Raw genomic sequence first — 27560 nt, forward strand, 5'->3', positions numbered from 1 at the left:
CCAGCAATCCCACTACTGGGCATATACCCAGAGAAAACCATAATTCAAAAAGACACATGCACCCCAATGTTCACTGCAGCACTATTTACAATAGCCAGGTCATGGAAGCAACCTAAATGCCCATCAACAGACAAATGGAAAAAGAAGTTGTGGTACATATATACAATGGAATATTACTGAGCCATAAAAAAGAACAAAATTGAGTCATTTGTTGAGACGTGGATGGATCTAGAGACTGTCACACTGAGTGAAGCAAGTCAGAAAGAGAAAAACAAATATCATATATTAACGCATGTATGTGGAACCTAGAAAAATGGTACAGATGAACCGGTTTGCAGGGCAAAAGTTGAGATACAGATGTAGAGAACAAACGTGGACACCAAGGGGGGAAGCCGCAGGGGGGTGGGGATGGTGGTGTGATGAATTGGGCGATTGGGACTGATATGTATACACTGATGTGTATAAAATTGATAACTAATAAGAACCTGCTGTATAAAAAAATAAATAAAATTCAAAACTTAAAAAAAAAAGAAAAAAACAAAAGAAAGCTAGTGCTTACTTTGGCAGCACATATACTAAGATTGGAACAATACAGAGAAGATCAGCATGCCCCTGTGCAAGTATGACACGCAAATTCGTGAAGCGTTCCATATTTTTTAAACATAAAGAAGACGAAAAGACAACCCTCAGAATGGGAGAAAATATTTGTAAATGAAGCAACTGACAAAAGATTAATCTCCAAAATTTACAAGCAGCTCATGCAGCTCAATATCATAAAAACAAACAACCCAATCCCAAAATGGGCAGAAGACCTAAAGAGACATTTCTCCAAAGAAGATATACAGATTGCCAACAAACACATGAAAGGATGCTCAACATCACTAATCGTTAGAGAAATGCACATCAAAACTGCAATGAGGTATCACCTCACACCGGTCAGAATGGCCATCTCAAAAAATCTGCAAACAATAAATGTTGGAGAGGGTGTGGAGAAAAGGGAACCCTCTCGCACTGTTGGTGGGAATGTAAATTGATACAGCCACTATGGAGAACAGTATGGAGGTTCCTTAAAAAACTAAAAATAGAACTTCCATACGACCCAGCAATCCCACTACTGGGCATATACCCTGAGAAAACCATAATTCAAAAAGAGTCATGTACCACAATGTTCATTGCAGCTCTACAACAGGCAGCACATGGAAGCAACCTAAGTTTCCACCGACAGATGAAAAGATAAAGATGTGGCACATATATACAATGGAATATTACTCAGCCATAAAAAGAAACGAAATTGAGTTATTTGTAGTGAGGTGGATGGGCCCAGAGACTGTAAGACAGAGTGAAGTAAGTCAGAAAAACAAATACCGTATGCTAACACATATATATGGAATCTAAAGAAAAAAAAAGGTTCTGAAGAACCTAGGGGCAGGACAGGAATAAAGACACAGACCTAGAGAATGGACTTGAGGACACAGGGAGGGGGAAGGGTAAGCTGGGACGAAGTGAGAGAGTGGCATGGACATATATACACTACCAAATGTAAAACAGATAGCTAGTGGGAAGCAGCCGCATAGCACAGGGAGATCAGCTCTGTGCTTTGTGACCACCTACAGGGGTGGGATAGGGAGGGTGGGAGGGAGATGCAAGAGGGAGGAGATATGGTGATATATGTATATGTAAAGCTGACTCACTGTGTTATAAAGCAGAAACTAACACACCATTGTAAAGCAATTATAGTCCGATAAAGATGTTAAAAATAAAGAGAAAGAAAATAATTAAAAAATTAAAAACAAAGCTAAATTTAGCAAAACAATAAATCATATAACTTGTTAAATTTGTCAAAAATAACCCCTGTACTTCCCTATATATTTTAAAATATAACCTAAATTTTAAAAATAAGTTAGTTAGTGCTTGCTTCAGCAGCACATATACTAAAATTGGAATGATACAGAGATCAGCATGGCCCCTGCACAAGGATGACATGCAAATTCGTGAAGCGTTCCATATTTTTCACTTTGTTATAAAGCAGAAACTAACACGCCACTGTAAAGCAATTATACTCCAATACAGATGTTTAAAAAAAATTACTCGCTGTAAATAATAATGATAATAAAAATAAACAGTAATTATAAGTTAAAAAAAAAAGTCATACAAAATAGTTCAGAAACAGGTCTATAGTGTGAAGGGGAGATATCTGTGCTTAGAAACGTTATAGTTTCCTTTCAAATCACAAATAATAAGTACCAAGAAATGAGCACTGTGTTAGACACTGTTCAGGACACCAAATGGTGAGGATAAGGTTTCTGTCCTAAAGAAATTAGATGAGGGACTTCCCTGGTGGTCCAGTGTGTAAGACTCAGCGTTCCCAAGGCAGGGGGCCCAGGTTCGATCCCTGGTCGGGGAACTAGATCCCACATGCATGCTGCAACTAAGAGCTCGCGTGCTGCAACTAAGAAGTCTGCATGCCACAACTAAAGACCCCACATGCCACAACAAAGATCCAACGTGCCGCAACAAAGACGCAGTACAGCCAAAATAAATAAATAAATAAATAAATAATAAATAAAATAAAATGTTAAAAATAAATGATGAATTAAAAAAAGAAATTAGATGAGAACACCATAAACTCCTGTGCACTCAAAAACTAAGTTGTGAGTTAGGTTACAAGTACTACAGGGATACAGAAAAATAAAATCATTGTGAATGTACTAGTCCAGGAACTGGAGAGGGGGCTGGAAAGAATAGGAGATGGGCTGGGAGAGGTAGAGGCTCAGGACAGGCAGCCCCACATCTGTGAGAAGACGCCGACGGCTCTGAGGAGATGCGAGGGCCGATGGGCAGGACCAAGGCAATTAAAACTCCATCTGGAACACCAGCAAGAGGAATTTGTATCCATGTGAAAAACAAATATATACTACTATCATTCACTCCAAAGAGATAGCAACTGTAAACAAATTGGAAAACTCTGATTTTATCAGTTTCATGCTAGACAGATCAGAGAAGAACTTTAGAGGCCGGCAGAGCAGATAGGCATCTATTATTGGGGCCTGGGTGAAGAAACTCAGTCTGGTGTAGAAGAAATCTGATGAGTATGAAAGGTAAGAATCTAAGATTCTTGCAAAAAAGCAAGTCATAGGATGAGGCGGATTACTGGTTAGAGTAAGAACGAGTCAAAGATGGTTCCAAAGATTTAGGCTGGGAGGTACGGCATTGAAAGAATGGGAACTTGAGAACAGGGCTGTAAAGAGAATGCGACAGTTTTCATTTTACACAAGTGAAAACAGAGCTTCCTGGGAGAGTCACTCAGTGCAGAGGAAGGATGAGACAAAAGGAAGGATGATTGAAGGAGACGCAGGCGTGGGGCTCAGCGGCTCAGTGGCTGAGGAGAGGACGGGATCTCTAAGGATGCGGGTGCAGTTCTATGTCAAGAATTACAAATTTAATTCTATTATCGGGCCAAATCAACTGCATAACCAGATGTTTCAGAACTTAAAGTATGAATGCTCCAAGTATGGTCAGTCCAAGCTGCAGAAAACAACCTTGCTGAGGAATTTTGCAAGAAAAAAGAAAAAAAAATAAAGCCTCCTGAATAACTCCCAGCCAAGAGAATACAGTAAATTTGAGTACCAGGTTTAAGGTTCTGACCACAGCACAGGAAGGCATGTGTATTACACAGAGTAAAACGGATGCAATCCCTTTCTGACAGCAGGGCTGAAATAATGGCAGGGCTGAAAAAAACAATGGCAGCTCCCCTTTTTACATTTTTAGTTTATCAGGCATTTCTTTAAAAGTGAACCAATTCTGTTCCATTCAAAATTTTGTTATTCCAACATCCAATGGTAACATGATTTTAAAATACCCACAAGAAGATCTTACCATTCTTTGTACTGTCGAAAACAACAACTGAGACATTAGTGGAAGGGTTTTTTGGTTTTGCAACGTTGAATATGTCACTGGCAGAATGAAAAGAAGGATAAAGAGATGGCACGTCCTTCAGTGTGATGTTGGTCGGCAGAGCTGGGTCCAGGACGAGCATTGGCACCTTAATGCAGTGTGTCAGCAAACACTCCAACTGCTTCTCACTGGAAAGAGACATGAACATGCTCACAGCTACATGCTTGAAAATTTAATCAACACTGAAAAGCTTGTTGGTACTACTAAATTTCACAGGTGTTTCTTCTATATTTTATTTAAAAATCATAATCTTTCAATAAACAAGGAATTTTATCTCAAGAATAAAAAAATTTAGTAAGTTAGCAAGTATGGCATAAAATTATCAAACAAGTGCAACTCGGAAGATAGAGCTTTCAAACTCGTGTTAATAATACTGTAGACCTCCCTGGTGGCGCAGTGGTTGAGAATCCGCCTGCCAGTGCAGGGGACACAGGTTCGAGCCCTGGTCCGGGAAGATCCCACATGCCGTAGAGCAACTAAGCCCGTGCGCCACAACTACTGAGCCTGCTCTCTAGAGCCCACAAGCCACAACTACTGAAGCCAGTGCACCTAGAGCCTGTGCTCTGCAACAAGAGAAGCCACCGCAATGAGAAGCCCACGCACAACGAAGAGTAGCCCCCGCTCGACGCAACTAGAGAAAGCCCATGCACAGCAACGAAGACCCAATGCAGCCAAAAATAAATTAATGAAAAAATAAACAATAAAAATAACAGTATTAGCAATAGATATTTATAAATAAATATGCATAATTAACATTAACAGATGATTCAGAAGGCACTTTTGGATCATTTCTATGAATAACTCTTCTATTTTAAGTCTAATGGTTCACTGGGGAAGTGGCAGTTAACAGAGTTTTCCGCTTGTTAGTGAGACAGTCTTGTTTTAAGGACCTATCAGAGTCAGGTATGATTCAAATCAAGAGAGATCATCTGATTCTTGTCATTGGGTTAAAACTCCTTCCCAAGTGCTTAAATATAAGACATACAACTATGACAGCTTTTAAAGATAAGAAAATATACACTGAACACATAAACAATGGACATAGATTCTATAAATGAAAACACTGGTGTAAGTTAGACTTAAGTGAACCAAGAGAACAGCACATCAAGACAGATTAATGGAAACGACAAAGAAGAAAAACCTTACTTAATGTATCTAGAAACGATAAAGCTTTGGTTAGCTGCAACCAGAATAACCAGAGTTCTCAATCAGCTGTGCCTCTGTTTTGTCATCTAATGGATGCACTTAATTTGGGGGTCAAAAACCAAAAGAAGAGGGACTGAACAGGAGCAACAGAGTAAGTAAAAAATACTTACTCCGTTTTGTTGTGTACTCAACAAAAGCAAGGGATAAGAACCTAGACGTTTCACCTCACTCCTTTCTTTGATTTTCACTACTGAAAGGAAAATCAAAATGTTTACCTCTTCTTAGTTGGTTCCGTTGTGTTCTTCCCAAGGATTTCTCTAGTGAAAGCAAATAGATTTCATTATATATGCATGGACTAGTGCTAGACTTACATGTGAATGAGGGAACTTAACAACATTGATTTTCCTGGTTACTCCATGAGAACCAACCAGTAAGTTAAGAAGTACTGTACTGTGTATAACGTTTAAGATGCATAATAAATTATCCATTTTAATACGCTATGATCAACAAATATTATCATGTACCACCCACAGTAACCACAAAAGTTTACTTAAAATATAAGCTTTTACATTTTACTAGTAAAACATAGTTACGAGGCTATCAAAGTGATTTTCATGCACTGGGGAGGAACACAGAGAGAGAGACAAATGTGTTGCAGTATAACATGGCCAAAGACCTGCAACTGGGGTGCACCCATAACATTTACAAGGAAATTAATGGGGAAATTCTCAGTAAATACTCCTGAGGAATCAGAGGGAAGTTACATCAGCCAGATCTCCAGCTCAGAAGGCTCTCCAGAAGCCCACTGTACTTTTCCCAGATAAAGTAAATAAGATAATCAAAATTCCGTATTTAAAAAAATTATTAAGGTTTCTAGTTCCATAGTATACTATTTGATATTAAAAAGGGTAACAAATATACTTTTTACTGCCTTTATCAAATGGAAAAAAACGTATGTCTGTAGGCCTGTTTTATTTTCAAGGGACTAATCCATCTTACTGTGTAGCAATTTTGCATAATAAAACCTTACTTCATGAAGCTATCACATCTGGGACTCAGACTGAATGAGCAGGAAGCCCAGGGCTCCCTTAGGTGGCTCCTCCACCTTTAGGCCCTTTGGAGACCAAGGCGTCACTAGAACACCACATTCATGAAATGGCCACCTGACAAAGTGAGGCCAAGATCTCACCGAAGTGGCCGAGTCCTCCTTGGGCGCCAAGAAACAAGGGTCGGCTGCATGACTGCCAGAATCTTGTAACAGCATGAATTTGAGATGCAGGTTCTTGTTTGAACAGCAGTGTAAGCATCATCTTACCTTCTGAAATGTACCATTAGTTACAATTGTAGAGCTTTGTGTGTCTTGTTTTCTGACGATCAGTTTTACCTCATTGCTTTCTGCTCCTCCTCCATCTGTTCTCTGACTTGCTGCAGTTCCTTCAGTAGCTCAAGATCCGTGCCATTCACCCAGGTGTAAACCACATCGATCGGCATGGGCAGACAGAGCCTAGGGTAAACCCACAAGTCCTCCAGGTTATGTGCATGTTGCCAACATACTTGGGGATAAGAGCATTAACAGGGTTTAAACTCAGAGGTTATGAAAAAATCAGCGAAAAGGTGATCCAACCATGGCGTATATCACAGACTTGCATGCTTTCAAACTGGGGCTGGGGCACTAATATTTACTGAGCACCGTCTCTGTGAGTTGCATTCTGCTAGACACTCTATGCGGTTCTGCATCGTCTGATCATCACAGTTACCCGGTAGAGGCTGCTGTCCCTTCAGTTTTAAGGCTGTGGGGGAGGTCTTAGAAGCTCACTTTAAACTGCTACGTTCTCAGTTTAGCAAGTGAGAAAGCTGGGATACAAATGCAGCCAAACATAGAAAAGAAATTAGAAGCTTCAACAAAATGACCAAAAAAAGAGTTAGCCAGCAGTCCACAATGAAGACCTGGCCCTCTTTAATGCTACAGCCTTCCCATTCCCAGCTGCCCCCAAGCCCGGCCCCTCCCCATCCTGTTTGCCCTACTCTGTCTTTTTGGGTTTTTTTTCATAGCAATGATCACCTATTAAATAATTAACATGTTACATACACTGGTAATTCATGTGTCCCTCCCCTAGAATGTAAGCTCCAAGGTGGCAGGAAACATACCTGTTTTGTTCCCTACCCAGCGGATTAGGATTTGTGCCTGCAACGTGAGGAACTCAATGATTTACTTGAACACTACTAGCATAGAAGACCTTCCCGAACCTGCTTGATTTTTCCCTTACTATCTTACCCCTAAGGAGTCAGGCAGGCTTTTAATTCTTGAGTATCCTGTCTAAGCTTCATCCCAGTGTTTTTGTTCAGGTTTTACCCCTGCTGAAAGCTTTCTTCTCCTTTCCTTCATCAACTTACCATAATCCTACCCATCTTTCAGAGCCTGCTCCAGACCTATAACATGGGAGTTCATAGTGACACAGACATAATTCAGATAATTCTGTTTCAGGTTTGATCTTTTCCAATAAACAGTTTTTTTGTTTTTGGGGGGGTTTTTTTTGGGGGGGGGTTGTTTTTTTTGGTTGCTGGTTTTTTTTTTTTTAGGCCAAGGACCTAAAGCTTACCCTCCTTTTGTCTTTCTCACAGGCCAGGCACAGGATCGGGCCCCTGGCAGCACGAAGGGCTCCAAAGACTAACCAAAACCTGACTTTTGGCCACAGGGTTAATTATCTCAGGGGAAAACAAATGCAGTTTGGTGGATAAATCTTTCAAGTTATGGAAGGAAAAAAATAGAGTGACAAACACTTATAGCTTAAAAGAAGCAAGTGAGATGACTGGATGAAAGGAATGCTTATCCATCTGTTGAATAAATATTTACTGAGCACTCAGTATGTGCTAGGCACTGTTCTAGGTGCTGGGGACTCAGTAGTAAACAAAAAAACAAAATCTATGCCTTCATGAAGCTTACATTCTAGAAAGGTGAAGACAGGAAATAAACCAAATAAGTGAAGTCAGATGATGTTCCATGTTATAAAGAAAATAAAGCAGAAAATGAGGATACACAGTATGTCTAAGTGGAGGGTCAGTTTTAAACAGGGAGAGCAGAGATGGCCTTACTGGAAGGTGGCATTTCAGCAAAGAGATGAAGGAAGTGAGGAAGCAGGCCATGTGGGCAACTGGGGAAGAAGAGCCCAGAGAACGGAAACATCATGTGCAAATGCCCTGAGGCAGCTGCCTATCTGGCATGGTTAAGGAACTAGAGGCCAGTGTGGCAGAGCCAACAGGAACAAAGGGAAGAGCATAAGAGGAGATGAAGGTCAAAGAGGTTCCAGGGGACCCAGAGCTTCATGGGGAAAATGCGGAATCGATCAGCTCATACTCAGACACAAGTGACAGCTGAGCATCTACCAACCCTCCCGTAAAGGTGCACCACTGCCTGTAGAATAAAATCTAAACTCCTTCATAATCTATACCCTGTGCTCTAGATGCTCCATGTGTATGCCCTTACCCAAACAGGATAAGAACTTGCAGGCTTCTGTGTCTTTAAACAAGCTTCTCCCTCTGCCTAGAATATCGTTTCTTTCATGCTTCTTTTTAACCACTTCCTCATTCCCCAAATGCCCTCCTCCCTCACCTCCCACAAAGAAAATATACTGCTTAAGAAGCAACTTCCACTGTACTTTGTACTCTAAAGAATCCTTAGCATACTGGTTGTACTATTTTTTTTGACGTCTGTCTTCCACTAGATCAACTATCTCTAAGGCAAAAATGGTGTCATGCATTCTGTGCCCCTCTTCATTAATTATTTCCTCTCTTTCCTGTACAGGCTCAGGCTCTCTCTTCCTACCGTAACGATATGCAAATGCTTCCTCATCTAGGTTTTCTTCTGCATGTGTCTATATGGATGGTTCCCAAATGTTAGCAGACATCAGAATCACCTGTAGGACTTTCAAAACACATGGCTGGGCTCCATCCCCAGAGTCTCTGATTCATTTGGTCTGGAGTGGGGCCCCAGAATCTGCATTTCTAACAAGTTCCCAAGTAATGCCAATGCTGCTGGTCCAAAAACTCACATTGAGAACTACTGATTTATAGGTAGATTATAGTTCATGTTTTTAAGTTTAAAACGAAAAAAGCCTTCCCCACTAAAATATCAGTTCTAGATGAGGTCAATGAGCTCCTCTTGTTCATCACTACATGCCTAGGAATAGTGCCTGGGACATAGTGGGGTTTAATATGTATTTACTGTCCAAATAACTATTAGTTCATTCCCACAACATAAACATTAGTCTTTTCTATTAAAAAAAAATGCCTCACATTACCCACAAGTAAATTACCCAGAGTCATCTCACTCCCAAGTTCACAGGTGATCTATCTATGCTCAGACTAAAAATTAATTTGGAAAAAAAAAAAAAAGCTTAAGTGACATATTTTAGAAAGAAAATGTTTTTAAAAAGGAGGCAAAAATTTGCACATTCCAAAGCTTTTCTGTAAGAGTAATTATCTGCTATTAAAGATTGTTTTAATAGAGTCAAGAGATATCCATGCAAGTTCAACTGAGGAAAACAGCATAAGTATATAATAATGCATTTATGTCCTGGTGCTTCTAGTAAGGCTGTATTACATGATCAATCCAATTCTCTGGTGTTAAACTGACAACCCTGAGGAGATCGTGTGATCTGCCCCTGGTCAGTGAGTCAGTTGTTTTTCTACTTATTAGACATGGTCACAGTGAGTGTGAGTCTTTTGTTCTAACCACAGACCACTATCTTAGTTTCCAAATGAGAAGGAAGCCTTTATCTTAAAGCTGAAGACTAAGAAGGTTACCTATGATTCAGAACCAAAGCCGTGGTGATACCTTTTATTTTAATTAGTTTAGTTTAAGTGTGAAGGCACTTAATAGTTCCTTGGTTCTACATCACATAAAGCAGAGAAGAAAACTTAGAACATGAGTAGTATCTTAGAAACAAAGTTGGAAGAGATTTTACACTTAATCTAATATCTACATTTTAGAGATGACAAAATTGAGCCCCAGACTGACTTAAGGCCTCACAATTAGCAGCAGTAGACAGTTCACATATTCATTTGTTACTGGCATATAGAATGGGATTTTTTTTTCATTCAGGGCAAACAACATTAAAAAGACATGTAGAAACACTAGCAAAACAATGAAAACTTCCTATAAACATTATGGTTTTTAAAAATATATTCGAACATATTAAATATTACATATGATCCATTTTCTTGTCATCATCGAAATTAGATAATTTTGAAATATCCCTACATAAAAATCAAACTATATATACATATATATATATATATTTTTTTTTTTTGGTATGCGGGCCTCTCACTGTTGTGGCCTCTCCCATTGCGGAGCACAGGCTCCGGACACGCAGGCTCAGCGGCCATGGCTCACGGGCCCAGCTGCTCCGCGGCATGTGGGATCTTCCCGGACCGGGGCACGAACCCATGTCCCCTGCATCGGCAGGCGGATTCTCAACCACTGCGCCACCCGGGAAGCCCAATCAAACTATATTTTAATGCAATCTAAAATTAAGAGAAGAAATATTTAAAACACACACAAACACCCTTCAGAAAGAGAACAAGAGTGTTTTATTAAAACTGCTGACCTCAGTATCTAGATTTTCTGAGCTAGTTTTCCTTCTAAAAGTTTTGAGGCTCCGTTGAGGCAGAGATTTATGCATCTGTGCACCATCAGCACACAGTACAGCATCAGACACAGTAAGCTGAGTGAGTACTCAATAAATGTTGGGAGTAAAAGAAGGCCATTTTGAGCTTTTCTTAGGAAAATCAGCATCGTTAAAATAAAAGTTGGAGAAGGAGGAAAATTATGTTTCATTAAGAACCCGTTAATACAATAGTTGTCAAAGTGTGGTCACCAGACCAGTGGTTTCAGTATCACCAGTGAACTTGTTAGAAATGAAAATTCTCTGCATCCCTCTGAGACCTACAGATGCAGAAACTCTGGAGGTGGGGAGAAACTGTATTTTCTCAAGACCTCTGTGGAATTCTGCTGCACACTGAAGCTTGAGAACTGCTACATTAAGAAATTATTCTCGGGCCTCCCTGGTGGCGCAGTGGTTGAGAGTCCGCCTGCTGATGCAGGGGATACGGGTTCGTGCCCCGGTCTGGGAGGATCCCATATGCCGCGGAGCGGCTGGGCCCGTGAGCCATGGCCGCTGAGCCTGCGCATCCAGAGCCTGTGCTCCGCAACGGGAGAGGCCACAACAGTGAGAGGCCCGCGTACCGCCAAAAAAAAAAAAAAAAAACAAAAAAAAAAAAAAAAAAAAAGAAATTATTCTCAAACTTTTTAGGGTCCAGACACTTCATACTCTTAAAAATTCTTAAGGAACCCCAAAAGCTTTTGTTTTTAGGTTATAACTATCTACACTTGCCATTTTCTTTTTGTGTGTGTGTGTGGTTGGATATAATTTACTTCCTGTTTTTTTTTTAACAGCTTTATCGGAGTATAATTGCTTTACAATGGTGTGTTAGTTTCTGCTTTATAACAAAGTGAATCAGCTATACATATACATATATCCCCATATCCCCTCCCTCTTGCGTCTCCCTCCCACCCTCCCTATCCCACCCCTCTAGGTGGTCACAAAACAGAGCTGATCTCCCTGTGCTATGCGGCTGCTTCCCACTAGCTATCTATTTTACATTTGGTAGTGTATATATGTCCATGCCACTCTCTCACTTCGTCCCAGCTTACCCTTCCCTTCCCCGTGTCCTCAAGTCCATTCTCTACGTCTGTGTCTTTATTCCTGTCCTGCCCCTAGGTTCATCAGAGCCTTTTTTTTTTTTTTTAGATTCCATATCTATGTGTTAGCATACGGTATTTGTTTTTCTATTTCTGACTTACTTCACTCTGTATGACAGACTCTAGGTCCATCCACCTCACTACAAATAACTCAATTTCGTTTCTTTTTATGGCTGAGTAATATTCCATTGTATATATGTGCCACATCTTCTTTAGCTATTCATCTGTCGATGGACACTTAGGTTGCTTCCATGTCCTGGCTATCGTAAATAGTGCTGCAATGAACATTGTGATACATGACTTTTTTTGAATTATGGTTTTCTCAGGGTATACGCCCAGTAGTAGGATTGCTGGGTCATATGGTAGTTCTATTTTTAGTTTTTTAAGGAACCTCCATACTGTTCTCCATAGTGGCTGTATCAATTTACATTCCCACCAACATGGCAAGAGGGTTCCCCTTTCTCCACACCCTCTCTAACATTTATTGTTTCTAGATATTTTGATGATGGCCATTCTGACCGGTGTGAGATGATACCTCATTGTAGTTTTGATTTGCATTTCTCTAATGATTCACGCTTGCCATTTTTGAAAATAAATCAGACATTCAAAAATTCATTTTAAAACATTAATAAACCCCTTCATGGGTTAACATAAATAACTTTTTAAATGAAAAGAGCAGGGACTTCCCTGGTGGCGCAGTGGTTAAGACTCTGTGCTCCCAATGCAGGGGGCCCGGGTTCGATCCCTGGTCAGGGAGCTAGATCCCACATGCATGCCACAACTAAGAATTCACATGCCACAACTAAGGAGCCCGCCTGCCGCAACTAAGAAGCCAGCAAGCCACAACTAAGACCCGGTGCAACCAAATAAATAAATAAATATTTTAAAAAAATAAAATAGGACTTCCCTGGTGACACAGTGGTTAAGAATCTGCCTGCCAATGCAATGACCAGGGTTCAAGCCCTGGTCAGGGAAGATCCCACATGCCGTGGAGCAACTAAGCCTGTATGCCACAACTACTGAGCCTGCGCTCTAGAGCCCAAGAGCCACAACTACTGAGCCTGCGTGCCACAACAAGAGAAGCCACCGTAATGAGAAGCCCGTGCAGCGTAATGATGAGTAGCCCCTGCTCACCGCAACTAGAGAAAGCCCATGTGTAGCAACAAAGACACAAAGCAGCAAAAATAAGGAAATTAAAAAGAAATAAAATAGAATAAAAACTAAATGAAAATAGCAGTATTTTCTGAAACAACAAAATAATTTAGTGAGAAGAGAGGCATTGCTTTACATTTCTCCAAATCTCTTTAATGACTTAGCAGAAGCAAGCAAGCAAGCATCTCAAATCATCTGAATTCAATCTGTTCTCATGTGCTCTTTTGGTTGAAGAAAACCCAGGCCCACAGGTTCGTACTTGGAAAGGGGAGGCGTATTTTAATAGACTTTTCAAATAATAGTGGATATTCTTCTTTGATACTACACCAAAATAAGTGGAAGTTTCTTAAAATTTAGCTGCAATGTATAATCTGAAACTACATTAATGAACTTTTTGTGCTTTTACATTAAAATCCATTGTTCTTTCTTGCACTTTGAATGGCTTTCACCCATGTGAAATTCTGTAACATCAATGCATTGGTTATCTGGAAAACAACAGCTTACTGAGTTATGCAGCTCTGCCAAATGGTGACATATTTCCTTACTTTTCTTACATAATATTAACAAATGCAATTTTCTTGGATAATGCTGCAAATCTAATCAGAGAAGTCTTCACAGTATTGTGAAACTGTTAGGCTTACAGTGGTGGAAACAAGTTTTCCAAAATTCTAATTTTCACTTCAAAGCTCAAATTTTATCTTTGGCCGCAAATACTATCATTTCTTTCCTTTCAAACACAGGATCGCTTTGTTCACTGTCAAGAAAATACCTGCCAAATATAACCAAGTCTGAGTAATGACACTGTCATCTGTCAAGTTATAACAATGGTGATCCATGAAACAGAACAGTGAGTTCAGGTTGCAACTCAAACAACCACAAGAGGGCTTTTCCTCAAGACAATCACCATGCAGTCAAGTGCCTAAGGTGTGCTTCCCGTTGCATCACACAGAACATTAAGAAAATGTGTACTCACGGGGTCAGGGTAGAATCAAATCAACGATTCTTCCTGCTTCCTCAGGAACATTCTTAAGCGAACCGGCTTTTTTTCTGCCCCGTGCAGATATGTGGTGGTGGTGAATACAGTGGCTTGTGCTAAGGTGTGGCAATTTTACCCACCATGGCTTTTACACAATTCGTGCAAATGTCAACGCAGTAAAAAAGGCAAATAACACCTCAGCGCTGTTATAAATATAGCTCTGATTTCGCAGATCCCCCAGGTTCTTTGGAAACTGCTGTTTTAAGAGATCCTAAGAGAAAGATCTAGAGTTTCCCTACTTCGCCATTCACTTGCTTAAAGTAAAGCTTAGGCTAACTCAAGGAATCCCACAGCCCTTCTTCGCTGAGAGGTTCAGGACTATAATAGTGCATACATCTATGTCTAACTAGCACAGCTTTTTAAAAAAACTACTTATTTGATAGGGACCGTATAGGCACTCATAACAAGTGGATGGAGGCGCAGCAAAGTGCTTCTAAGCGGGGACAAGGGCTCCAGCAGAATTGCCGATGCAGTCTAGAGGCTCCCAGAAAATGGTCCAGGTGCACCAATTGACACCAATTACTAGTTATACTTTCACTAGGTTTTCTGGTTCAGTGAAGGTAGAGAGGAGGACTTATGGTGTCTATCCTCAAGGGAAAATGGACAGTCAGGATCTAGGGAAGTTTCTGATTATGGCCTCTGGCAGTTAGACCAAGGTTTATCTGTGAGGTTAACTACCTTTGTTAGCTACCTCACATTTGTTTTTGGTCACCCCGTGCTCCTTGCCCTACAGTGATTAGCTGTGCGCCATTACAGTGGAAAGCAGTTAATAGATACTGCATAAAGTGAGTAAATCAAAAAGGAGAGAACTCTGTTTTTTTGTTTTTGCTTTTTTTTTTTAAGTTAAAAGGATGGTCACCAGAAGAATCCAAAACAAAAATTCATTAACCATGGTTCCTCTGGGTCAGGGGAAATTCAGAATGGAACAGAGAGAGGCTTTACTTTTTCTTTTTCTATAATGTTTGAACTGTTTTCAACCATAGACATATACTGCTTTTATGATATAAAACCACACAAGTAACAGTTTTACAGACAAAAAAAATGAAAAGACCGTGTGTGACTTATTTTAGCTGTGAGAAGGGAAGGAGGATGTTGGAAAAGATTGCTTTCATTTTGAGGTCTGTCTTGTGAGGGAGGGAAAAATCTCCAAGGAAAAGGGCAAAGGCAGCATTCAGGAGTGGCTACACCAAGAAGCTTGGCTTTAAGGAGAAAAAGACCCAACCTGTGAGGTTGTTTGCTCCTCCCCACAGCGAGGCAGCCAGATGTGGTGACCACAGGGGCACGTGGGTGTCCAGTCCTGGTGGATACCACAGCAGATGCCCTGGTTAACACAGTGATGTCAACAGGAGAACAGTGGCCGGGGCTTGGAACTGGCTGCAGAGTAGCCTCCTGGCTTCCTCATCCTACAGGGGGATGGAATTACCTTGACCTCACAGAACTGGGACAAGGACAAAGCGAGATCGTGTAACTTAAAGTACTCAATATACTGCAAAGCAGGATTGCTCTTTGGCAATCAAATTTTTCATCCATAAAACATGAGGATGGACTACAAGGTTCCTTCACATGGGAGTAGTCTTGAACAAGCTAAACCATACCTACAAATTGGAAAGACCCCTTCAACTGTTCTATTTAAAGCATGGGTGATTTCATGGCTTATTTAAGCCCAAATAAGCTACTCTCCAAAACTGATCTCTTCTCACCGATTCTGAAAGGACTTCCCAGCAATATTGTCTCTGTAGGAATCAAACAAAACATGGTATTGATCCCGGCTCCATTCCAGAACCACCTAGGGAAAAAAAGAAAAGAAAAACAAATATTTTCTTTGCATCAAATACTGAGAGTATGTAACTTTCATTTCACTTTAATTTCATTAAGAATTGCTAAAGGACTCCCAAGGCAATAGAAATAAAAGCAAAAATAAACAAATGGGACCTAATCAAACTTATTACAAGCTTTTGCACATCAAAGGAAACCAAAAACAAAATGAAAAGACAACCTACAGACTAGGAGACAATATTTGCAAATGACGCAACCAACAAGGGCTTAATTTTCAAAATATATAAACAGCTCATGCAACTCAACAACAACAAACTCAATCAAGGACTTCCCTGGTGGCACAGTAGTTAAGAATCCGCCTGCCAACGAAGGGGACACGGGTTCGAGCCCTGGTCCGGGAAGATCCCACATGCCGCGGAGCAACTAAGCCCGTGTGCCACGACTACTGAGCCTGCGCTCTAGAGCCTGCGAGCCACAACTACTGAGCCTGCACACCACAACTACTGAAGCCCATGCACCTAGAGCCCGCGCTCCACAACAGAAGCCACCGCAATGAGAAGCCCGTGCACCACAACGAAGAGTAGCCCTCGCTGGCTGCAACTAGAGAAAGCCCCTGCGCAGCAACAAATACCCAACACAGCCAAAAATAAATAAATTTATTTAAAAATAAATAAATAAATAAATAAAATAAAGCTCAATATAACTGTCCTTGGCTAGTAGGGCTACCTGGAAGGTGGGGAGAAAACATCAGAGAGAGTGCGCTTCACAAACGGCTGAGAAATGCTGACGTGCTGTATGTTAATACAACATGCCTTCCTTCATCAGATAAATTAATCTTGGCATCTCCAAACCGCTCCGGTGTATGAGAAACAACGGCAATAGCAAAAGGTCCTTAAATACCACATTTAGGAATATTCCTCTAGTTCAGAGTTCTGCACTCTTAGATCTTGGGGGAAGTGTGGTAGGAGTGCTGGCTTCTTACTTGGGATGTGGGTTTTCATCCTAGCTCTGTCACTTTTATGAGTGACCTTGAGCAAGTTACTTAGCTTCTTCAGGCTATTTCTTCATCTGTAAAATGAAGCGGGTCTTTGAAATCCCTGCCAGTCCTAAAAGTCTATGGCTTAAGAGGGGCTCCCAGCTGCAGGGCTGACACTGTGTTTCTCACCTGTATCCTCCATGTCCCCACATCAACTCCATAAGGACACCGTGTCTCGTCCTGTCTTCACCTCCTCTGGGTCTTTTGTCCCTGCTCCTAAGCCCATCAACATTTGAACTTGATTCTCTTCCATCAGAACCATTTCCCTTTTCTGCTATTCCTGTCAACTAAACCCTATTATGAAAATCTTTCCAAACTTTTCTAGATGAATGAGTAATATGCTCTATGAGGAATGAAAAAGGAAACTTGTAAATCAAATAAAATTCATCTAAGGGTTAGTATCAGATCATTTCCTTAATACTATCAAGGACGGAAAAGAGTAGAAAAAACTTGTGCAATTAAAAAATTGTTTATTCTAGGGTAAACTGTAAAAATACGAACACCTTCCAAACAACAAAGAAGCCAAAAAAGACTTAAACTTGCAATTAGATACTTTTCAGCCATTATCAGCAGTAAACAAAAGACCAGAGGAACAGGTGAGAGAAACACTGACTACTGTAAAATCGAGTCTCTGTTCTTGCACAAAGCCTTTCCATATTCTTCAGCCCAGTCTGAATGCTTCCTTCTCAGAACTCTGGATAACTTCTACCTCTATCACTTATTTGATGGCTTGCATCACTTAGTTTTGTTATTTACCTTTTACCCCATGTTAGCATCTTGACAGACCAATCAAACTGCTCAAAGGGTAGAGAACTACTTACAATTCTGTTTATTATCAACTCATACCCAGCACATTACATACCATCTTCTTCTTAGTAAATATTACCTAACTACTGTAGGAGTGACCTAAGAGAAGGCTGGATTTGGGAACTTGGGATGCCTTCTAAGAGAACCTCCCAGTTCTCCTGCTTCGCAGCTGTGTAACCCTGGGTAAACTACAATGTGTGGGCCTCAATCTCCTCAACTATGAAGTAAGTACTAAATCTATTTCATCAGTCTGCTGTGCTGCTGTAGTAGGATGGTGATTCTCCCATGACGTGGGCGAGTAAAGGGTACGGGGAATGTGCCAGGCATACTGGAAGCCGAGGGTAAACAAGCTTAACTTCCTGAAATGCCATCATTTTTATAATGGCAAGACATTTAAAACATTCTATTGGTAGTAGTGCAAATTTCTTATGGAGAAAAATGGAATATTGATGTGATAAAAATACAAGATATAATGTAGACCTTCAAAAAATGTCCTATTTGCCATTTTGAGCTATTCTACACACACACACACACACACACACACACACACACACACACACACACCCCTCTCTACATTATTCTCCTCCGTTTCTCTGTTACTAAGGGTAGTTTGTTGGTAAAAATTTAAGACACAATGAACTAAAATACTATTTACTAAAATACTACATGAGCTCTCAAATACCACATAAACAATGTATTATTAATAAAGAATTATAAAAATCATCTAAAGGTAGTTTATTCTACTAGTTAAAGATGTTTATCACTTTTGGACTTCCCTGGTGGCACAGTGGTTGAGAATCCGCTTGCCATTGCTGGGGACACGGGTTCGAGCCCTGATCCGAGAAGATCCCACATCCTGCGGAGCAACTAAGCCCGTGCGTCACAACTACTGAGCCCACATGCTGCAACTACTGAAGCCCACGCACCTAGAGCCCGTGCTCTGCAACAAGAGAAGCCACCGCAATGAGAAGCCCGCTCGCCGCAACTAGGGAAAGCCCGCACACGGCGACGAAGACCCAGTGCGACCAAAAATAAATAAATTAAAAAAAAAATTTTTTTTAATGTGTATCACTTTTAAGACTCCATCTTAGTAATCATGGCGTCCAAGGTATTCAAGATCAATTGTTGGTTAGTTTTACAAAATTGCAGCCAAAGTCAGTCTTAATGTGCTGATCACAGGAGAAGGGATTCAAACACACACTCACTAAGCACCACTGTGCCAGGCACACCCCCCCCCCATTGAATCCCCACAATAAGGCACCACTTTGAGGCATGTACTACGATGGCACAAAAAGAAGCTCCAGGCCAAGTTGCAGTGTGTATGATGGAGCTGAGGTTTGAATCAACCGAACTCCGTAGCCCATGTTCCTGTTTAGCTTGGCCCGGGCTCTCTCAGCTTCACCTGGCCTGCTCTTCTGATGCTTATTTACACAGAGCCAGCTTTGTCAAATACACATTCATGAATGTGGTCATTCAACCAATTGAAACTGGTATGTTTATCACCCTTAATTCAATGGCCCAGCATTTTTAGAATGTCTGATAGTCCTTCAGCTGGTTTGTGCACACAAATGCTAAAATTTTCAGTTGATAAACTTTTTCAATTATGAAACCGGCACACACTTTTGTTGATGACCTTGATGGTCCCGAAACAGGACCAAATGCATGCCTGTGGTAGAGTAACAGTGAATGAGGTGCAAGCCCCATAATCCTTTGGGGATTCCCCAGCTAAGGAAAGGAGGAAGGTAATTATTAAGAAGCGAACTGGTCAACAGTGCAAGGATCATAAGATTATAATCAGAAGTTTAAGTCTGGCACTTATCAATAATAAAATCTAGGGCACTTCTCCATTTCCAATTTCTTCTTCTGTAGAATGAGGATATTAATACCACCTATTTCACAAGATTGTTTTGATAAGATATGCAAATCCTATACGGCTGTACAATACTCACTGCAAACTGCTCACAGGTCTCTTAAAGACAGCATTTACATGCTACAATACAATTAATTCACCTGTTTAAATATCATCTACACCTCTGCGAGCAACTCAAAGCCAGGAACTTAATCTCTCTCATTTTCAGTCCTAGAACCTTGCACACTGCCTGGCACAAAATCAATAAACTTTCTAGAATGAGTGAATACGGCTACTAGTTTTACAAGACAAACACCTTGGAACAGCTTACTGCTCTGTAGTTTCCCTCCAGAGCTTCCTGCTTTCAGATCCACTCCCAGATAGTCAATGTAAAGGCTAAAGGCTACAGGTATAGAGAGAACACAGCAGGCCTCAGCACACAAGGATGCAAAACTCTCTCTGTAAAAACACATGTCCCTTTCTCAAAGTTTCAAGTGTATAAATGTGAGGTGCTACCTTGTAAAACTTAAGATGCCAGGGCTCTCCAAACTCAAGCAGCAAGAACTCTTAAGTAACTCTGACAGAGCTTTTCATACATTGATAATCACATCAGTTTATAATATTCCCAAATTACAACAGGTTCTCCACAGTTTCTGAAAACAAAATATATTTTGCATTAAGAGCCACTAAATGGCAGACAAAGATAATCTAAGCTTTATCTTTTTCTGCTAATCCTCCTCCTCCTCTGATACCAATCAGGAAGTCAAATCTGCTCATAACCAGCAGCATTTTCTAATTACATTTGATTAAACATGTTTGTTTTCCTGCCTTAGTCCATTAGGGTTGCTCTGACAGAATACTACAGACCGGGTGGCTCATAAACAACAGAAATTTATTTCTCACAGTTCTGGAGACTGGGAAGACTAAGATCACGGTGCTGACAGACTTCCTGTTTGGTGAGGGCCTGCCTCCTGGTCCATAGATGGCTGTGTTCACGCTGTGTCACCTCACATGGTGGAAGGGGCAAGGGAGCTCTCTGGGGTCTGTTTTATAAAGGCACTAATCCCACTCATGGGGGTTCCACCCTCATGACCTAATCATCTACCAAAGAGCTCACCTCCTAATAGCATCATACTGGAATAGTTTCAGCATATAAATTTTGGGAGGACACAAACAGCTCACAGCATTTCCCAACACGAAGTGGCTAAAATAAAAGATTAACCCTTTTCTTATTAGGTATTGAATGGTTACCCAAAGCGGGCTGATCTCTCCTCTTCATACACAGGAAATGACCCAAACCCAAGATGCACGACCACTATTTACTTGAACGTTAATTAAACTCAAAGATACTTTTCTAGACCACTTCTACCCTCTTTGAATTCTTCACAGAATTAGATACACAACATACATTTGTTGACCATTTTAAAGGGCACAAAATGGGAACCAGGGCTTTGTCCTCAGGGAGCTGACATCCTGTTAAGGACTAATCATGTACTTGCATGAAATGATTTAGAAATACTTACTGTTCAGCTTTTACATGAGTACAGATTAAAATAGATTACTGTTGGAGAAAAGGAATAATCCAGGATAGGGTTAATCATAATAACTTAACAAAATCTCTCTCCTTTTCCTAGGAGAGAAAGCTGAGATCTTTAAAGTAGAGGAGCAAAGAGAGGGAATTCCCTGGCAGTCCAGTGGTTAGAACTCCGCTCTTTTACTGCTGAGGGCCCGGGTTCGATCCCCAGTTGGGGAACTAAGATCCCCGCATGCCACACAACGCAGCCAAAAAAAAAAAAAAAAGTCTCTTCAACCACACTTGAATAAAAGGAAAAGGGGTGGCAGGGGGGAAACTACCAAAGATGGTTTCCAAATGTATTCAAACTGACTTTCTGGGTACATATATGTAGATTTACTTGTTTTACAGTTCAGAGTTTACAGAATCACAGAATTACACAGGGAGTACTTTAAATCCAGTGCCAATGTGTGAGCACTGCTAGAACATCCTTGCAAACAGTTACTCTACCTATGAATTTAGATCTGCACTGTCCAAAAACGTGGTATTCCCCACTAGGCACGTGTGGTTATTTAAATTAAGACTAAATAAGTTAAATTTAAAACTTAGTACCCTAGTCACACTAGCCACATGTCAAGTGCCCAACAGCCACATGTAGCTAGTGACTACGGTACTGGACAGCTCATCATTATAGGCCATTTCCAACACTGCACAAAGTTCTCCTGGACAGTGCTGCAGCTATTCCATGCCTAAAGATTAACTACGTGTCACAAAAGCAGGCCCTGACCTCAGCCCCAGTTTTGTGATTTTATTTATTTTTTTAATATAAACTCTTTATTGTACAGATGAGAATCTGAGACTCAAAGAGTTTAAGTGACTTATCTAAAGTCACACAAAAAGAAGAGTTCTGGGCCTCCCTGGTGGAGCACTGGTTCAGAATCCACCTGCCAACGCAGGAGACATGGGTTCAATCCCTGGTCCAGAAAGATTCCACATGCCGTGGAGCAACTAAGCCCGTGTGGCACAACTACTGAGCCTGCACTCTAGAGCCCACAAGCCACAACTACTGAGCCCACGTACCACAACTACTGAAGCCCGTGCGCTAGAGCCCATGCTCCACAAAAAGAGAAGCCACTGCAATGAGAAGCCCGAGCACCGCAACAAAGAGTAGCCCCAGTTCTCTGCAACTAGAGAAAGGCTGTGTGCAGCAACGAAGACCCAACACAGCCAAAAATAAATAAAAATAAAATAAATAAATTTATTTTAAAAAAAAAGAAGAGTTCTGACTCCCCCTCCCCTCCCAAATTTTTGTCAACAGGCTGCTGGCTCCTCTTAGCAGACGGATGTTTCCTCGGATCTCAGACAGCTTCTTTCCCGCGTGGGATCTGGCACAGATATCTTTCACCATCTTCTCCCATCAGAACATGCATTTCTGGCAAGAGAGCAGCTCTGATTCCCTGGCTTTTCTTCCTATTTCCCCTGGATAAGGTCTCTATAGTTTTATTTTTTGTTTTTGTTATTTTTTTAATGGAAGAAGCCAAAGTACTGTAGTGAGGATATGTATCTTTGAGATTCATTTAGGGGAACCTGGTTTCCTTGGCCAAATGCTGTAGCGAGCTAACCCTAGGTAGAAAGCATGGGCAGGATGAGGATGGGCAAATGTAATAGTTTTGTGATTTTAGACAAGTCACTTAAAGCTCTCTAAGTTTCAAAATAATTCCTTATCCCATAAGGGGCTGTTATAAAAGAAATCAAGTGAGCTGATATATATCCATCTATTCTAATAACTACAAAGTACTACAGGAAATATAAGGTATTAAGACTATGAAAGAACACTGAACTTATTTAGTCCTTCAAGGGGCTCACAGCCTACTGGGGAGACAAATATGAAACAAACAGTTATAACGTGAAAAATATACCCAAAATATAAATAAAAGTGTAGTTGGTAAACATTTGTTATAAGTATTAAACCAGAAGCCAAAACTAATCAAACTAAGTTTTTTGTTTTTTCTCTTTATTTTGGTAAAATTTAATTGCCATAAAAATGTTTAGTGAAATGAGAGAAAATTTTACAAAATATCTGCTTGTGGTGCTTACTATACTTACCTCCATCAACAAATGAATTTTATCTCATACTGTTACTTAGACAAAAATTTTTTTTTAAATTCACCAAGGACAGTTCTCTTTTTAGGAGTGTCAAATGCAGAGAAATAATAAATTAGGCAAAAAGAACGTTATATATTTTTAAATAGCTGTAAAGCCATTAAAAAACCCCTTTCCTGAGGGGCAATTAGCAATATGTATCAAAGGACCAAAGAAATGGTCATGTCTTTGTTCTAATTCCACCTCTAGAAATACATGCCAAGAAAATCATCATAGGTGCACCCAAACACTTCTGTATAAATATGATAATAACCATTATTACTTATACAAATAAAATCTGAAGATAGTTTAAAAATTAAACAATAGGTAATCAGGTAAATAAATTAAGGTACAGTCACACAAATATTATGAAGCTATTAAAAATTATGCAGTTTTTAAGCAACTATTAAAAATTAATAACTTCAGTTAGCCAACAAATACGTGGCACCATTCTAGACTCTGAGGACATAGTAATGGACAAAACAAAATGTCTTCCTTCTGAAGCATACAGACTAGTCAAAGGGTAAAGTGTTTGGTAAAATATTACATGAAAAAAGTAACAATCAAAACTATCAGTCTGGAACGTAACCTCAGCAAAATGGCAGAGTAAGCAACTCCAATCTCTCATCTCCTCAGAAACACTGAAAAACAAGCAGAAACTGCCAGAAAAATAAAAGACAAATATTGTAAGAAATATACATTATACGAAATGTCCAGAATCAGCAAATCCATAAAGACAGGAAGTTATTAGAGGTTACCAGGGCCCAAGGGGAGAATGGAGAGTTACTGCTTAATACCAAGTTTCTGTTTGGGGTGATGAAAAAGTTTTGGAGACAGTGGTAATGGTTGCACAACAACGTAAATGTAATTAATGCCACTGAGTTATACACTTAAAAATCATTAAAATGGCAAATTTTGTTATTTGCGTTTTGCCATAAGATTTTGGAAGAGAAGTAAATCACTGTAATACTCCTCCCAAGAGTAATAAAGGAACATCCTCAACAATTCTGATCACAGATTGGATAACTGAGATGAAATGGACCAAATCCTTGAAAGATACAAACTACCAAAGCTCAAACAAGGAGAAATACATAATCTGAATAGCCTATACCTATTAAATAATTTGGATCAATAAGTAATAACCTTCCAAAACAGAAAGCAACTGGCCCAGATGGGTTCACTGGTGAATTCTACCAAATATTTAAGGAAGAAATGATACCAATTCTCTACAATTTCTTCCAGAAAATGGAAGCAAAGGGAATACTTTCTAACTCATTTTATGAGGAAAATTACAAACCAATAACTCTCATGAACATAGATGTGAAAATCCTCAATAAAGTGTTATCAAATAAAATCTAACAATGTATAAAAGGAATTATATAACATAACCATGTGGGATTTATTCTAGGTATGTAGTTTTGAAAACTGGTTCAGCATTCAAAAATTAATTAATGTAATCTACCATATCTCAAGGCAAAAGAAGAAAAATCATATGATCATATCAACCGATAAAGTATTTGACAAACTTCAACACCCATTTTTTCTTTTTTTGGCTGCACCATGTGGCTTGTGGGATCATAGTTCCCCAACCAGGGATAGAACCCTTGCCCTCGGCAGTGAAAGTGTGGAGTCCTAACCACTGGACCACCAGGGAATTCCCTTAACACTCATTTTTTATTTAAAAATAAAAAATAAAAACCTCTCAGCAAATTAGGAACAGAAGGGAACTTCCTCAACTAGGGTACTTCCAAGTGAAATTGACATTTGAATTGGGACTAGTAAAGCAGCTTGCCCTCCCTAATGTAGGTGGGCCTCATCTAATCAGTTGATGGCCTAAATAGAACAAAAAGGCTGAGTAAGGGAGAATATCCTCTGATCTGACTGCCTTGAGCCATAACATCAGTCTTTCCTGCCTTCTAAATTGAACTGAAACATCAGCTCTTCCTGGGTCTCTAGGCTGCCAACCTTCAGACAGGAACTACAGCATCAGCTTTCCTGCTTCTCAGGACTTTGGACTTGGACTAGAGCTACATCATTGGCTCTCCTGGGTCGCCAGCCTTGCTAAATGCAGATCTTGGAGACTTGTAAGCTTCCACAATCCTGTAAGTCAATTCCATATAATCAGTCTATTTCCATGCACACACACACACACACGTGTGCACATGCATGTATGCACACATACACATATATCCTATTGGCTTTGTTTCTCTGAAGAACCCTAATATAATTATATATCAACTGATATCAACTAAACCTGTATACTTTTCTATTAAGGTTCAATTTAGAAACTGATCACTCAGGTGACCTTTCCATATTTAGATACTAGGGAAAATGTATCTCTGCACTCCACCTCTTGGTGCCAGGCTCTATTCTAGGGGCTGAGGATACAGTAGTGAATAAGACAGAAAGGCTGAATAAGACAGAAACGCTCCTCCCACGGAGCTTACATTTTGAGGGAGAGAGAAATGAGACATTAAGTACACACATACACATTTTTAGACTGAAACTATGTACTACTTTTAAAAAGAAGGGGAATAGAAAAAGGAATGACATGGTGAAAGAGGCTGCTTTAGGTTGGGTGGTGGGGAAGGCCCACCTGAGAAGGCATTACTGAGCTGAGACCTGTATGACCAGGAGCACATCACATGGTGGTCTGCGGGCAGTGCTCTCCAGCCTGATGGAACAACAGCGCAAAGGTCCTAAGGCGGACACAAACCTAATGTGTCAAGGAACAAAAAGAAGGTGGGTGCACCAATTCTGAGCCTAAACCTCAGGCAGGTTTGCAAGTATCCGCTTTCTTTCTGTGCCTTTACCACTGCTTGAGAAGAACATGTTCAGGCTGGTCTGCTGGTCTCAGGAGGATGAAAGATATGTGGTCCAAGTCCAACCCAGATGAGCCAGCTCCCACCTGACCTGCACATCCCAAAGAAATAATTGTCATTTTAAGCCAGGGACTGACAAACCTCTTCTGTAAAGGGCCAAACAGTAAACATCTTAGGCTTTTCAGGCCATATGGTTCCTGCCACAGCTATTCAATGCTGCTGTTGTACTGAGAAAACAGCCATAGACAACAGTAAATGAATGGACATGGCTATGTTCCAATAAAACATTTATTTATGGACACCGATATTTACAATTCATATAATTTTCATGTGTTATAAATTCTTCTTCTTCTTTTAGTTTTTTAAAGCCACTTAAAAATGTAAATTCCATTCTTAGATTGCAGGCCATACAAAAACAGGCATAGTTTGCTGCTCCTGCTTTAAGCCAGCAAACTTGAAGGTAGTCTGTTAGGGAACATTTTTGTAGAAATAGTTACAGGGCACACAGTGGATACGTGACACACCTGCTCAAAGAAGTGGTGCATTTAGGATCTTACATACAGACCATTAGAAGGAGTCTGGATTTTCTACTGTGTACAGTGGGCATGATGTAACCTGATTCACATTTTTTAAAAGGTAGCCTGGTTGCAATGTGGAGAATGGATTGTAATGGAGCAAGAGTGGTGAGAGATGATGGTGGTTTATATTTAAATTTCCATAACACAGGTACCACATCTTTTTGGGTGGGGGGACACATGGCACGTGGGATCTTATTTCCCCAACCAGGGATTGAACCTGCGCCCCCTCCAGTGGAAGTGTGAAGTTTTAATCACTGGACTGCCAGGGAAGTCCCACCACATATTTATTCTTAAATGCTTGGAGCAGAGGTTCTCAGCTTTTTCAGTCTTAGGACCCCTCTTAAAAATTATTTAAGGGCTTCCCTGGTGGCGCAGTGGTTGGGAGTCCGCCTGCTGATGCAGGGGACACGGGTTCGTGCCCCGGTCTGGGAAGATCCCACATGCCACAGAGTGGCTGGGCCTGTGAGCCATGGCTGCTGAGCCTGCACGTCCAGAGCCTGTGCTCCACAACGGGAGAGGCCACAACAGTGAGAGGCCCGTGAACCGCAAAGAAAAAAAAAATTATTTAAGATTCCAAAGAGTTTTAAAATTTTTAAATTTTATGTGGGTTATGTCTACTGAAATTCACCATATTAAAATTAAAACTGAGGAAATTTTAAAATATTTGTTCATTTAAGAAATAAACCCATTACAGGGCAACATAAAGATTTTCATGAAAAATAACTGTTTTCCTAAACAAAAAAGTTTAGTGAGAAGAGTAGCATTGTTTTGAATTTTCACAAATTTCTTTAATGCATGGTTTCATAGAAGACAACTGGAATATCTTTGTGTTCTGCATTCAGTCTGCTGCAATGTCACATGTCTGTTAAGCCTCTGGGAAACTCCACTGTACTCTAATAAGAGAATGAGGGAAAAAAGGTAAATAATGTCTTAGTATTATCATGTAAACAGTTTGAACTTGTGGATCACTGGATAGGGTCCCCAGACTA

At 40.3% G+C, this 27560-nt stretch overlaps 1 protein-coding gene across 3 annotated transcripts in view; it reads right to left on the minus strand.

Annotated features, from left to right (window-relative positions):
- GNPTAB (N-acetylglucosamine-1-phosphate transferase subunits alpha and beta) overlaps positions 1-27560 on the minus strand; it is a gene marked incomplete at its 3' end in the record, with an annotated part of 79056 nt that overhangs the window by 38626 nt on the left and 12870 nt on the right. For 2 of the 3 annotated variants that reach the window (XM_079715346.1, XM_079715344.1), the window contains exons 2-5: positions 15749-15834; positions 6485-6604; positions 5376-5417; positions 3877-4082 (exon numbers count right to left, since the gene is read on the minus strand). In XM_079715346.1, the coding sequence (XP_079571472.1) occupies positions 3877-4082; positions 5376-5417; positions 6485-6604; positions 15749-15834 (454 nt within the window). The remainder of the gene's footprint in view (positions 1-3876; positions 4083-5375; positions 5418-6484; positions 6605-15748; positions 15835-27560) is intronic. The other variant, XM_079715345.1, reaches the window with a different exon arrangement.

Source organism: Hyperoodon ampullatus (assembly GCF_949752795.1).
Source record: "Hyperoodon ampullatus genome assembly, chromosome: 11".
In the NCBI taxonomy this organism is placed as follows: domain Eukaryota; kingdom Metazoa; phylum Chordata; class Mammalia; order Artiodactyla; family Ziphiidae; genus Hyperoodon; species Hyperoodon ampullatus.